The 13,640-nt window shown below is 51.3% G+C and overlaps 6 protein-coding genes across 6 annotated transcripts; 1 reads left to right on the top strand and 5 right to left on the bottom strand.

Annotated features, from left to right (window-relative positions):
• Window positions 1–690: 690 nt before the first annotated feature.
• Window positions 691–1,519, bottom strand: HD553DRAFT_343432 (uncharacterized protein; the record flags this gene model as incomplete). Its single annotated transcript, XM_046182876.1, has 5 exons — window positions 691–767; window positions 840–1,007; window positions 1,088–1,120; window positions 1,190–1,253; window positions 1,325–1,519. The coding sequence occupies 5 exons, from the start codon at window positions 1,517–1,519 to the stop codon at window positions 691–693; spliced, it is 537 nt and encodes a 178-aa protein (XP_046035460.1).
• A 366-nt stretch (window positions 1,520–1,885) lies between these two features.
• On the bottom strand, window positions 1,886–3,768 carry HD553DRAFT_313937 (uncharacterized protein). Its single transcript, XM_046180294.1, has 6 exons — window positions 3,222–3,768; window positions 2,758–3,164; window positions 2,599–2,707; window positions 2,182–2,539; window positions 2,030–2,121; window positions 1,886–1,971 (listed from the first exon to the last, which is right to left on the bottom strand). Exons 1-5 carry the CDS (start codon window positions 3,722–3,724, stop codon window positions 2,044–2,046), a joined length of 1,455 nt encoding a protein of 484 aa, XP_046035459.1. The 5' UTR covers window positions 3,725–3,768; the 3' UTR covers window positions 1,886–1,971; window positions 2,030–2,043.
• Window positions 3,769–4,897: 1,129 nt separating this feature from the next.
• HD553DRAFT_313936 (JAB1/Mov34/MPN/PAD-1 ubiquitin protease-domain-containing protein) lies at window positions 4,898–6,872 on the bottom strand. Its single transcript, XM_046180293.1, has 9 exons — window positions 6,699–6,872; window positions 6,580–6,619; window positions 6,486–6,507; window positions 6,333–6,388; window positions 6,045–6,239; window positions 5,720–5,930; window positions 5,479–5,612; window positions 5,209–5,391; window positions 4,898–5,128 (listed from the first exon to the last, which is right to left on the bottom strand). The coding sequence occupies exons 1-9, from the start codon at window positions 6,785–6,787 to the stop codon at window positions 5,123–5,125; spliced, it is 936 nt and encodes a 311-aa protein (XP_046035458.1). The 5' UTR covers window positions 6,788–6,872; the 3' UTR covers window positions 4,898–5,122.
• Window positions 6,873–7,107: 235 nt separating this feature from the next.
• Window positions 7,108–9,512, top strand: HD553DRAFT_357986 (uncharacterized protein; the record flags this gene model as incomplete). The annotated part of the gene is made up of 8 exons (XM_046183897.1): window positions 7,108–7,200; window positions 7,291–7,623; window positions 7,717–7,899; window positions 8,031–8,104; window positions 8,279–8,385; window positions 8,484–8,608; window positions 8,694–9,005; window positions 9,078–9,512. Coding segments are annotated over exons 1-8 (1,632 nt in total), but the record flags the coding sequence as incomplete, so codon positions are not given.
• A 237-nt stretch (window positions 9,513–9,749) lies between these two features.
• Window positions 9,750–11,217, bottom strand: HD553DRAFT_343429 (Metallo-hydrolase/oxidoreductase; the record flags this gene model as incomplete). The annotated part of the gene is made up of 5 exons (XM_046182875.1): window positions 9,750–10,203; window positions 10,279–10,321; window positions 10,391–10,592; window positions 10,667–10,990; window positions 11,062–11,217. 5 exons carry the CDS (start codon window positions 11,215–11,217, stop codon window positions 9,750–9,752), a joined length of 1,179 nt encoding a protein of 392 aa, XP_046035456.1.
• Window positions 11,218–11,526: 309 nt separating this feature from the next.
• HD553DRAFT_313929 (putative 26S protease regulatory subunit 6B) lies at window positions 11,527–13,623 on the bottom strand. Its single transcript, XM_046180292.1, has 8 exons — window positions 13,382–13,623; window positions 13,187–13,289; window positions 12,979–13,098; window positions 12,304–12,893; window positions 12,213–12,237; window positions 12,032–12,141; window positions 11,793–11,954; window positions 11,527–11,713 (listed from the first exon to the last, which is right to left on the bottom strand). Exons 1-8 carry the CDS (start codon window positions 13,475–13,477, stop codon window positions 11,660–11,662), a joined length of 1,260 nt encoding a protein of 419 aa, XP_046035455.1. The 5' UTR covers window positions 13,478–13,623; the 3' UTR covers window positions 11,527–11,659.
• Between the last annotated feature and the right edge of the window lie 17 nt (window positions 13,624–13,640).

Below are 13,640 nucleotides of genomic sequence, written 5' to 3'. Positions count from 1 at the left end.
TCTGAACGGGAGCTACGTTTCAAGCGACGGTAACGAATCGAGCGGAAACGTCACCGAGCCTCTCGACATGTCACAATGGTGTATGCTACCCGACACGAACGTATACACGGATTACTACACCGTGCAGCCGGCTCTCGCGACGAGCTTTGCCGAATGTTACAAACGTACCGTTGTCCCGGCGAATGACCCCGGTGAATATAAAGGGAACGTTACCGTCAACTCGGACATATGGCGTTGCGACCTCGTGGGCAACTATTCCGGGTCAAACTCGTTTCAGTACCCGGACCAAGTGGTGCTATTCAATGATGCAGAGCAGGTCGGAGGCCGTTTCTCGGTCCTTGCCGTTGCGGGACTCGTCTCCCTGTATGCCCTGAGGGCGTCGATCGGGATTTGAAAGGTGAGGAACCGACCGTGGTACTGGCCGCGTCAGACTTATTCGCGGCTGACCCTCGATCCACATTTCCAGAGTGGGATGGATTTCAGGATCAACATCGGACGGAGAACAGGAAATAATCATGAATAACAGCGTTGTATAAGGGTCGCGATTACCTCTATCGCTGTGAAGTACACCTTCTCAAGCTACAGTTCCCGAAAGCAGAAGAATCAGAATGGCGAGGCTGCTGCTGGAAAGCACAGCAATGTACCGTGCGTGCATGTGCGAGCAATCAATGAACCACTCGAAGCGCACGCCTATCTCGGTGGCCAAAAGATATTACAGCATTCAAGGGAAGGATTCCCGAATCTGCCAGGTTTCAGCTCCAGACTCGCTGCATTGTAAACCAAGAAGGAATTAGCGCGCAGTCGTCGGTGGAAGGTCAAACGGACCTCTGACAACCTACCATCCATCAGCTTGAGCGATTTCTCGTCTCCACAGTGACCCTTGAAGGCGACGCCTTGAAAGGGAAACTGGGCAGTCGAGGCCTCGGATCTGACATAATCCAGGTCGCCTCTGAGTTGAAAGACACACCTGTTACCGCCCTGACCGCCTTCTTCGAAAGGCCGAGTATCTGCACGACGGTATGGGGCGAGGACGTAACATGGTGTCAGCGACACATCGTTATCAGTGAGCTACTGGGGAATCGCAAACCTGTATCGCCTATGTAACTGACGCCAATGCATTCTGAACGTTTGCGAAGTGCACACATCCGTCAGCCTTATTGTCGAGCACGATATGCGTGACTTCGCTTACCCGGTTTATCCCGACATTTCTTACTACAATCGATCAAGCTTTGTCCAACTTCGACTTCATAAGCCTGATGCGAGTTCGGGATCAGTCTTCAATCATCAAGCGGAATATGTATGACCGGTCTAGAGGCAGACTCACCTTGTCGAATGCCTTTCCTGTGGGAGACATGCCTCCCTCCAGCATCTCGGCTGCGAAAACGCCAAATGCCCAGCGAAAGGCGAAGAAACCGGCGCCTGTCGAAGCTTGATGTTCTCCATCTGGGCACACGGGATACGACTCAGCCATAACAGGGAGCGCCAGTAAGGGAAAGAGTTGCCAGCAGGAGATTTTCATCTTCGGTGATGTGAGCAATATTTTCTCCTTGAATTGCTTGGACACGGATTCCTCGTTCAAAGGGATAGCCACATCGCATGAGGCATCTATTATTTATGTCCGTTTTCTGGTCCTGTCTTGCCAAATGGATCTGCCCGTTCGGTTGCCCTTTGTGCTTTTCCAATCTCCCTTTGAAAGTTGCAGTTTTCCCCAGTCTTTTCCCCTCGATCCGAAAGAGGATAGGTTACAGCCGTCAGAAACCTTGCCTTGGCCAGGGAGATCCGACGTTTTATCTCTGCGTTCGGAACCAATCTGTGAAGCAAGCTGGCACGTGTTCCGCCAGATAGCTCTGATCCATATTTCATTCTGTAGCAGTCGACATACAATGATTACCAAGCGGCTAATCGATAACACAATTGACGTAACATAATAGACAGAAAATTGATCCTTCCTTCCTCCTCTCAAACTCTACTCTACAGTACACGCCGGTATCAGCCTATTGGCCTCGAGCGCCGAATTTTCCCTACTCACGAGCACATAGCTTCTCATTGGTTATCTTCAGAATCGGATATGGACATGGCGATGCGACCCGCAGTTCTGGACTTTTTGTTTGAATTGCCACCCTGTTCCCCGCTTCAGTGCGTCAGCAAAAGCTCTCCCAAATCAGCGCGCATGCAGCTCACTTCTTCGTCACGGTCTTTCCTCTTTCCTTGTTGAGAACCGGTCTCTACAGTCTGCTCGCTAAACAATACTAACCAAGGCCGCAGGGCCTGTTTTGCCAGGTCATTGAGTCCCCACGATCCCGGAAGTGTCGCATAGGCTCCCAATTGTTCTAGAACGACCTTGGCACCCGCCAAGTCATTGTTGATCTCCGATTTCTCACCGATGGCCCATGCCATAAGGCAGTAGAACACCTTTACCACGAGGTCTTTCGGTTGACCGGCATCTCGTGCGAGCCAGGTATTGTCCATGACATGATGTACATGCATGATCGTTGGCTCGATGGCGTACGACTTCCATTGCGTTCCGGGTCCTAATACACTGAGATGAGGGATACTTTGATCAGATTCAGATCCAACGTCCAATAATATCCATCTTACATGCAATCGCCTTGCCCGGTATATACCAGGTCAACCCCAAACGCGGCACCGGGGCAGTCAATGAACCAAAGTTTCGATCCAATGTCGATGGTGACCTGAATACCGGCTCCTGCTTGAAATTCAGCATGTGATCCAGGACTTGTCTCAGCTACTGCCCACCTTTATAGATCTTTTCACTAGTACCCCATGCTCCGTGCGTTGATACTACAGTCTGGCCGGTGAATGTATTGATATCGGCAAGAAACGGATCGACTATGTCGCGAATACCCTGGATGTACTCTCTCTCTTCTTCAATTCGATGAAACAGTTGCTCAAAGGATCGACTGGCGTCTCCGCTATGTCCTTGAAAGTTGGGTTTGTGGCCGGTATCGATTCCCCATATCTCGCCTGTACTATCCGTCCAGTAGCGATCCGTCACAGACTCGTAGAACGTTTTGGCTTCGTCACTTGCGTACCACCACGGCTGCAGATGGCGTTCGACATACTCCTTGAATCGAGGGAGGATTGGTCCGAGCATGGTCGGTCGAGCGCGATTGACGACTGCATGGTGGGGAAGAAGTGTTTCCCTATCGAAGAAAGCTTATATGAGCCCAACTTTCGAAAAGCAGTTTCTGTGTACTCACATGATCTTGTCCCATGTTTCGGCCCCCTTGATCTTGATCTTAGGTTCGATACCCGCATGACCGGCCGCGGTGACGAGTTGTTGAACCCTAGGCCCCGGAAATTCAGCCTTCTCCGGGTTTTCGTCGTCCTCCATTATTGCCCAACCTCCCGGATGAGGCTCATTCTCGGCTCTACTCGCAAAGAACTGTACGGCAAAGTTGCCAGCCCTAGGGGCCGGATTAAGGGGGGGCGGGTTTGGAACATATAGGTACTGGAGAACTTCTGGTTCTCTATCAGTCGATACCAGCTCATACTCGTGCCACGCCCGCTTCAGTCTGTCATTCTCTTCCTTCAATCGGCCGTTCCCATCTGCGTCTTTCAATCTCGCGAGCTCTGCCTCCAATACCTTGCACTTTTGCTTCTCGCTCGCCAGCTCGCTCTTCAGCTTTATATTCTCTGTATGCGTATCCTGATCTATATCCCTGGCTATCTCCGATAGCTTTTTGCTAATCTCGCTAGGCATAACGGCTGATCGATAGAAGCAAGTTCAGTACCGTGCCCGAAGTCCTGATCGCAATCCGCGGGGGTCAGGACAGGGATCTACCAATCTTAGCGATGAGCTCACCGGATCTGGATCCTCTCTTCGATGTCTCCTTCCGCCTCAGTATGGAGTTCCAGAGTAACCTCCACTGAAGACTTTGCAGGATCAAACGGATCTAATACCTCTACTTCGTATCGACGCTTCCGGGCACGCACAACAGGTAAAACACGTTCCTACATGATCCAGACCAATCGGCTTTCAGCGCGATACCACGTCATGTTTGTCATCACTCACTTTGACACTGGTGACTAGTCGAGACTGTAGCGGCGATCACGAAGTGACATCAGTCTACGAGCATTTCCGAACGATGTACTCGGGCCCCGATTGCCGAACGAGGTCGATTCAGCTTACGATGTGAAGTGCGTGTTGTGACTTCCGAAAAAGGAAGGGACCTAGATGTGATGGAACAGGCTGCCGATTATGATTGCGAGCTCTAAGCGAGCTCTAAGCAAAAATACAACTCCAAAAATCAGTCGTATAGTCGAGGTCAGAAAGAAAGGATCCAACGCACACAAAGGTTGAGACCTCGTTGACCACTCGAGGCTGGTAATTTGGCTGATACGAAATGATCGATTCCTTTGCTATAGGACGAATACACGACAGTTTTGTCCGGCGATGCATACGATATCAATCATGATGAGGTCAGATCAGCTACGACGAGAGCAGATAGGCAGTAAAACTTCGCTCGCCGAGTCTGAGACACCTCACCTTACACCCCCTTATAGGAAGTTTTTACAGTACAGGAGTACCCACCTATAGAAGGATGTGTGTTGTGGTTTGTACATCAGAATACGGCAGTCGATAACACGAGGAGGGCTGCTCGGGCTGAACGTCCCAAAGGACCCCAGCTTGTGGGATCGGAAGGGTGACCCGGGGCCTGAAAAAGACTCGAAATTACGTCATCTCAACATCAGGAGATGAAACGCGAAACATCCGCGTACATTCATGACACACATCGTCGTTTCTCACGACCAACACCCATCACGAAACAATACAGCATATGAGTACTCTCAACTGACTCTTGGACTTGGACTGGATCCAGGCTTAGAAATTTCAGCTTCGACGTGAGTGACCGATAGCCTTGCAGGGTGCGAGATCGATCATAACCCCAAGCCTACCCACTTCTTCGAAATTTTCACTAAAGACCATTTGAATGCGACCACACAACAATCTCAAATTCTTGACCGGACCTCATATCCGTCCATCTGCGCTTAGGATGTCACGTCATAGAGGTTCGTAACAGGATCGAGTCGTATTGATTGGAAGGAAAAAAGAGCTACATCTAGATCACAACCCCACTCGTAAATGATCATATCCTTCTCACAACTAAACCCCCGATCAGAACCGCATTGTCATCAGCTTACATCCACTGCCATCCCTCTCCATGAAACTGTCGAAACGCTCACCTCGCTCAAAACACCCATCCCAAGCCCCTGAACGACCTGCTGCCCCATGGCCTTCTCCACAGCGTCTCCCAAGTGTCGCTTGGGATCTTGTTTACCCACGTGCCTGATCTTGAGTTCTTCTGCGGACAATGTGGATTCTTCGACGATGGACTTGTTGTATTGTTGAGCGAGGTTGAGCATTTCCTGAAGACCGTAACAAGCATCATGACCAGAGTGAGCGAGGTCCACATCGATTCTTTTTAGATCAAACCGAACGACTGGGGAACTCACCTTGACGCTCTCCTCGTTCCCCTCGTGATGCTTTTCGAAATCGGTCAACTTTAACCCTTCCGTCCATCCCTTCTTGTGCAGGTTCATCAACATTCCCTGTTCCGCCTCTGATTTTCTGTAGTCGATGTTGATACCTATATTTCCGAGAGAACCGATTTTTCTCCGTCAGCCGATAATTCCTCGTTAAAATATATCATCGAGCGAGGAATCCCGTAAGGCAAGCAGATTAAATTACACTCACTGTAATACTGCCTATTCAGATTATGAACCAACGCCTGTATGCTCGGCTTGTTCAGATGTCCGACGTTACTCGTCGTCTGCCTAGGTTCTTGGCCGGACATGATCGACGTCGGGGGGATCGTACGGAAGGCGTCGATGACGACTTTACCTCGGACGGATTGGATGGGGTCGATCACTACGGCTACTGCTCGAGGGTTGAGTTGTTCGAAGGACTGGCAGTTCCAGCGGAAATCACGTATGAAGAGGGGTGGAGGTGGGCAGATAGATTAAAGATCAGCTTGTTACCCTCCCGGCTCTCTGAATCGACTCTGCAAAGCTAGACTCACCTGCTGAGTGTTAACATCCACATTACTCAACCAACACCCGAACCCAGGATGCGAGTGATACCATCCGACGACCATTTCGGGCCTTCCGGTCTGTTTGAGCATGTCGAGCATCTTGGTCTGGAAGACGTGATCCACAGATTCGACGGTGACCGAGGTACCGGATTGGGGCATTGCGAATACGTCCACGCAGGAGATCTACGAATCGACGAAGAGGAAGAGAAACGAAAAGAAGAGCGGTCGGAAAGAGGTTAGATATGCGGGAAGAGACGAGAGGTAAAGAGGACTTACGGTGGTAGCGTCGATGAATTCACCCAACATCAGCCCCATGACCTCCATCGGTACACCTACAGCGAACCGAATGTCGCCCGGGAAGCATCAGTACCTCTGTAGCTTTCTATAAGGAGCTTGATAGGCGGTCCAAAGGCCGGAAAGGCAGCTCACCTGCTCGACCATGTTTGAGCATCTACATCATACACCATTCCGAGTTTGTCAGCCTGCTGAGTTCCTTGTTGTAACCGAGATGGACAAGACTTACCTTGAGCAAAGCTAAAGATGAGATATGAACCGTCTCCGCACTGTGATACGCACGTGAGATCCATCAGCCGGCGTTCTCTTGGCCCGATATTTGTGGCAAGAGGGAGACAGTCGACTTACTTGTCAGCGACTGTACCATCCCCTGCAGGCGGACCTCCCATCCCGCCCATTCCACCGCCACCTCCCATCTGTCTTAGTAGTTGGTCCATGCTGAAGTATGTGTGTGGTACGTGAGTCTATGATGTGCTTGTAATTTAGGAGAATGATACAAGTTGGCGAATAGCAACCTTGTGACCTTGTACACGCAAGCGATCGAGTTGCAGTTGATGATGAACGGTGAAGCAAGGCGACGCGAATATATGGGAGCAGCGGGTAACGGCATGGATTACGTCAGCTAAAGCTATCGGAAGCTATTGTTTTGTTTTTTATCTGCATCCGAGAGAGGAAAGGACGATCCAAAAGTCGTCGACCTTCTTGAAAATGATCAGCTGCTTCTCGACAGCAACTTCACGAAACAGAAATCCGTACAGACAGGACTTTGGTCCATTCTCATAAAATCATGATAGTCTTGTCTACACCTACTTCGCTACCACCAGCCTTCCAGCCGCTTGTGGCTGATGACGTACGTCAATCATTCCCCTGGGACGCTTTCACGACGATACAACGAGATGTAACACCTCCTCAAGCTGGACCATCCACACCACGACGGCAGCACGACAGGCCATCTGGAAGAGCTAGAGCTCCCCGTTCTTACACAGATGAATATGACAGCAATCTCCCTCCGGAATCGACGGACGACGAAAACAACTCTGATGACCCGGACTACCTGCCCATCGTGGACGAACCTACCACCCTGGCCGTATCCTCCCCCAAAGGCAAACCACGACCCCAGTCCAAGCCGCGATCACGATCACAATCCCGGGCTCGCGAATTGAGCACACCCGCTATAGGAGAAAAGCGGTATATTTGCGAGGAGGAGGGGTGTGGGAAGAGTTTCGCCAAACCGGCCAAGTTAAAGGAACATGCGCTTTCTCATACGGGCGAGGTCAGTCTTCGCATGTGTCATCTTAGGAAGATCAGCTATCACGCTGACCATATTCAAATCGTGATTTGATCCATAACCATTTCCATCCAACAGCGCCCCTTCACCTGCCCACACCCTACATGCATGTCATCATATACCCGTCTAAACCACCTACAACGACACTTACTCACCCATAAAGATCCCGAATCTAAGGAATTCGAGTGTCAAGAGGAAGGATGCGGGAAGAAATTTTGGACAAGGGAAAAGTTGAAGCGACATGAGTTGACCCATCTGGAAGTGTCGGGGAAAGGAGAAGGGAAGGGGAAGAGGTTTGATGTGAGTCTCTAATCTCTCGTTCAACTGTCTTGACAACCTATCTTTTGGGCATCAACGACGTACTTAACCCTCTTGCCTCGTCCTCCAAATAGTGTCCGCACTGCCAATCGACCTTTCACAAACATACCAAGCTCCGTACCCACGTCCTTGATGTACACAGGGATCAGTTGCTCGCCGAGACCAGGGGTTCGACGCCGAAGAGGGTGGTCAAGAAGCGACAAAGAGAACTTGCGAGCGGCGAGAAGAAGGACAAAGCGGCTGATGAAGATGAAGAAGAGGATGCAAACAGCGAGGCCGACGAGGACGAGGGGTCCGAGGACGGCAATGTCGGACGGGTGAGGGCGGACGATGAGCCTAGGTTCAGACCGTTCAAATGCCAAGTGGAAGGATGCGAGTGGTCGTTTGAGACGGCTCAGAGACTGAAGATGCACGGCAAGGTTCATCAATGTAAGTTCTCGCGTCTGCTCTTCCCTCTTCGGTCATGTTAAAGCAAGAGAGACGAAACCCTGAAAGAACTGACGATCAACCATTGATCACGGTATTAGCCAAACGGTACACGTGCTCGCACCGGGATCATACGGATAGTCTACCTTCCTTCTCGAAATGGTCGGATTTGCAAGCGCATATCAAGACGGAACATCCCCCTGTCTGTCCGTACGAGGCTTGTCATGTGGGTCCAATGCATCCCGCTTGGTTATTAGCACGCCCTCCTTGTAGGGCAAGGACAAGGCTGAAATGAGCTGGGCTATTGGCAGGGTCGAGCGTTCAAGAGTAACAAGAACCTGAGAGAACACGTCAAGGTGCATATCGATCGTGGAGACATCCTTGGTACGAATCCGTCTTCTTCCTCCCGACATTCTCCTAGCCCCGCGCCTGCCCCTGGACGTACAACCCGCGCATCGTCCGAAGCTGCTGTATCAAGGGGTAGGAAACGGACCCGAGATCCAGATTATGTCGACCTCGATGAAGACTCAGAACGGCATACGAGAAGGTTGAAACGTACCGAGAGTGATGTGGGAAAAAATTGGATGTGCAACGAGCCAGAGTGTGATAAACAGTTCAAGACGGTAGGTCGCTAGTACCCCTCGCGACAAAGCATCGGATCTAAATCGACATCTCTGCTTGTGTGGACCGATTAGAAACGGGCTCTGGCGGTACATCACTCGACAGCACATCTAGGCCTTCGGCCATTCGCATGTCCTCACGCCGAATGTGGGAACGCATACGGCCATAAACACTTGCTTCAACGACACATCGCCGCTCGGCATCGAGAATCCTCAGTCTCGATCGGGTCAGAGGCTGCTGCAGGACCTACATCGATACCGGTTGCGGATCTGCCCAAATTCCTCGTACAACCACCGAAACCTGAACCGAGCGGAGGGAGCTTGTTGACGGGCATGCACGCGCTGCAAAAAATGGCCAATAAGGCGCTCGCTTGTCCTTGCACCTCGGTCGAGCTCGGAAATGAGGGCGAGCGGTGTCAACAGCGTTTCGGAAGGGTCTACGATGTCAAGCGACATGTGAGGAAGATTCATGGGCTGGAGCTGTCCGAGAGTGAGGTCAGGTTGATGTTGGGAGACGTTGAGGGTGGAGACCTTGTGATAGAGGCGTAGATCGATTAGTTTGTGAGGGAAAGATGGAATATGGGAATGCTGCTATGTTGGCTGTACTCGGCGGAGCAATAAAGCAACAGGTGGACCCTGAATATTCCGATGCTCGTTATCTGTTCTTCCAGACGAGGCTTTACATTTGTCTAATTTCTCTTCAAATTCGTACAACGGGATCCCAAAATACAGCCATATCATTACGCTTTATACAGGCAGATCGCCAGCTAACGGGATCTTCAACCTGACCTGTCCATCAGGATCCGCCCTCGGCATCCTCCCCCCTCTAAGGTTCACTTGAAGACTCGGATGCAGTAACTTGGGCGCTCCCAGTTGGGCGTCTCGCTCGGAACGCATCTTGACAAAGGTCTCGAGCGACGCTTTCGGTCCGCCGACGTGCTTGTTCAAGGCCATCTGGTCGGATACTTTGGAGACGCAGGATTTCTCTCGGCCCGAGGGATAATCGTGGCCTTTATTCGCGGTATGGCATGAGAGACTATCATCAGAACTGGTTGATGTGCGAGATAGCTGGCAATGCAGATCCAACTTGCCTGAGAAGATTCGAACCTCGCCCGACCGATCAAACAGCTTCTGAATGGAAGCGTACAGCGATTCGGGGCTTCCACCTGGAAAGTCTGTCCGAGCCGTACCCACATCAGGTCTGCGAAAACATTTCGTTGGATATTAGCTGTCATGTGGGAAGGCCTTCGAATCTATCGAGAGCGTTGATACGTACAGAAAGACGCTATCGCCTGCAAAAACCGCATCGCCGAAAGCGACTATTCACGCGATAATGAATATCATCAGCAAACGGCTCACATGGCGCCTTGGACGTGAGACCGACTCACGGGCCATGCTATCCGGCGTATGACCAGGCAAATTATATGTGACCCCCTTCATCTCGCCCAACTCGATCGGTTCGTTATCGAGCATAAACCCATCGAAACTTCCCTGGTAATCGGTAGGTTTGAACCCGTAGGTATTGCCGAAACGGAACTGGACCTCGATGACCCGTGAGCCGATAAAGATGGAGGGTTGCTCGGGGAGGATCTGTAAAAACAAAGTTCATCGTAAAGTGTCAGCTACGAAGTACGAGTTCTCGCCGGCAAGAGCTCGATACTCACTTGTTTGAGAGCATAAGCCCCGCTCAAGTGATCAGCATGGACATGCGTCTCGATGATCTTGACGACCCTATACCCCTGATCCCTCGTAAACGCCGCCAACCCCCTCACAGACCTCTGCGCGATCTTGCCCGAAGCGAGGTCAAAATCAAGTACAGGGTCGATGATGAAAGCTTCTTTGGTCTTGGGGCAGACGACGACGAATGTAAAAGTCGAGGTCGGTTCGTCCCAGAAGCTGTGGACCAAGGGGGAGTTGAGGACAGATGTGGGTTGATGGGTCTTGTATGGCTTGGAAGGGGAAGCCGCAGAGGATTGCGTCGCCAGAGCCTGTCATGCATGAATGAAAAGCTCTTGCTCGTCAACAAATCATCAACATGCTACGAGCTAATGACACTCACTCGGATAGCATGCGCGTTACAGGGCCTGAAAGACCCAGACGGCATAACTTCTTTACGGCTAGCTATGCAAAGTCGCTTTGCTGCTGTATGCAGAGCAGGTCGGGTCAAGATCGATACAGCAGCGAGCCGGGTCGCAGGAGATATCCGCAAGGACATGTTGCCTATATAATGCTCGGTAGTTGCTTGCAGGTATCGAAAAGGTCGGAAGGGCTGCACAGGTTTATATAGCAGGATTGCTCACTCAGTCGTCCAAGTCGATATATATTCCGACGCAACTAGCTGTCGCCGTCAGCCGCTCGAGAGTTCGAATGAGCACTGTCGATGTATTGGTCAGTAGACGGATCGACTGCGACGATGTTGTCGTTGTTGTTAATTCCGAACGGATAGTCTGTCCAGCTGATCTCTCTCTGTGATCTGTGAGCTGCTGCTTCGATATTCGGAATTGCCCGACGACGACGACGGTGAGAGTGACGTAAGCAAACTTCTCAGCCGAAAAGCCCGAGTCTAGCGAGCCCATCGGGATTTGGCTCTCATAAGATTCATCAACACAATTCTCATTTACATCATTCACGCAGTTCCTTCTAGAGCGACGTGAAGATCACTTGTAAAGCCTGTTGACCGACGTGTTACCCTCGGCGTTCTTCTTGAGGACCTGTTGAAATACGCAAGAGTAGAACCGTTTTAGTCTCGTTGTGTAACACACTGCCGAATCCGCTTCTGCTGTGACTTACCTTGGCGATGGCCATCTCGAAGTCCTCTTGTCCAACATACTGTCTCCTCTCCCTCAGAGCATACATTCCAGCCTCGGTACAGATACCTCGAACCTCGGCACCGGAACATTGACCCATCTTCTCAGCCAGCGAGCGGAAGTTGATCCCTCGTTGGAGTGACATCTACATGTTCGAGTCGTCGAAACAGGTTGTCAGCGGGTCATCTCGATTGCAGGTCGTGTTGAGTAGTCGAAACCGACCTTTCGGCTGTGAATTCTGAGAATGGTCACTCGGGCTTCTGGGTTAGGAGGAGGGAACTCGATCTTTCGGTCGATTCGCCCAGGACGCAAAAGACCAGGGTCGAGGATGTCTACGAAAGCCAGAAAAAAATCATGAGCCTCCACCTCGTGCCAACTGGTCTTGATAACGAATGTTGCTCACCTATACGGTTGGTAGCCATGATGACCTGATGAAATGTATGGATCTGGATTAGCTATCACATCCCTTCGCTTGACCCAACCTCAGCACCCACCTTGATGTTCTTGGTCGGCTCGAACCCGTCCAACTGGTTCAGCAGTTCCAGCATGGTCCTCTGCACCTCCGAGTCCCCACCTCCACTGCCACCACCACCACCTCTCGCACTTCCGATACTGTCGATCTCGTCCATAAAGATAATACTCGGCGCGTGTTCTCGAGCCATGACGAAAAGCTCCCTGACCATCCTGGATCCTTCACCGATGTACTTTTGTACGAGCTCGGAACCAGAGACCCTAATGAACCTGCAGTCGGTGTGGTGGGCTACGGCACGCGCCAATAAAGTCTTCCCCGTCCCGGGAGGACCGTAAAGCAAGACCCCCTTGGGCTGAGCGATACCCAATGCTTCGAACAATTCCGGGTGCTTGACGGGAAGCTCGATGACCTCCTTGATCTCCTTGATCTGTTGGTCGAGACCTCCGACCATCTCGTACGTCGAGTCGGGGACCTTTTCGACCATCATGAGCGAGACGAGCGGGTCGACCTTGGAAGGCAAGATCGAGTGGAGGAGGTAAGAGTCCGATCGGAGCGCTACTCGGATGTTGGGCTTCAGGGCAGAGAGTGGGATATCGCTGGAAAAGTCAACGACTGATGATAATAGTCAAAGAAGGTGGAGAGAGGATCATCAGCCTTTGCTTTTGTGTGGGAACGAATGGAAAATGCAAAAACCAACCGTATTTGCCCTCAGGCTGAACCTTGACGAGAACCTTCTTTTTACCCATGACCTTGACGACCTCTCCGATGTACGAACCAGGCTCCTGTAGCAGTTGCAGTTCCTCCCGAAGCAGTCGTACTATCGTCGCCAACATCGTAAAGCGAGGAATGAGGTCAGTCGACCGCGATCGAGGTTGGGCAAATCCCAGGCCGTGTCGATAACTCACCTCGACTGTTCAAAGCATTGCGCTGAGCTTCCAACCTTCGCAAGTTCTGGGTTCGCTTGCTGATGGCAAGCTCGGCAGCTTCGATCTTGTTCTTGTAGTAGGACTGAACAGATAACGATCGACAGCGTGCAGAAAGTCAGTCTCAAAGATGAGCAGCAGAAAACCCTGGAGACCGTGAAATCAATGCTCGCTCACCTTGATGCTGTATCCGCTAACTCCACTGTTTCCACCCTGAGAAGAAGAGCCAGCGATGTCCATAGCCTGAGGTTGAGATTGGGTCGCGACCGACATGATGAGGATGTGCCTTTCGGTTGGTTTACTGGAGTTTCCGTGAGCAGGGTTGATGTACTGGCGGAACGAGGACTCGTTATGAGGTTGTTGTTCGACTAGGTCTCGGTGATATGGCAGGGTTCAAGGAAGTGTATAACGTAGGAGACAGACGGATAGATAGGGG

This window comes from Filobasidium floriforme (genome assembly GCF_021052385.1).
Source record: "Filobasidium floriforme strain CBS 6241 chromosome Unknown HD553scaffold_15, whole genome shotgun sequence".
NCBI lineage: Eukaryota > Fungi > Basidiomycota > Tremellomycetes > Filobasidiales > Filobasidiaceae > Filobasidium > Filobasidium floriforme.
Note: the sequence above shows the minus strand (reverse complement) of the source record. Positions and strands in the feature narration are given on the sequence as shown.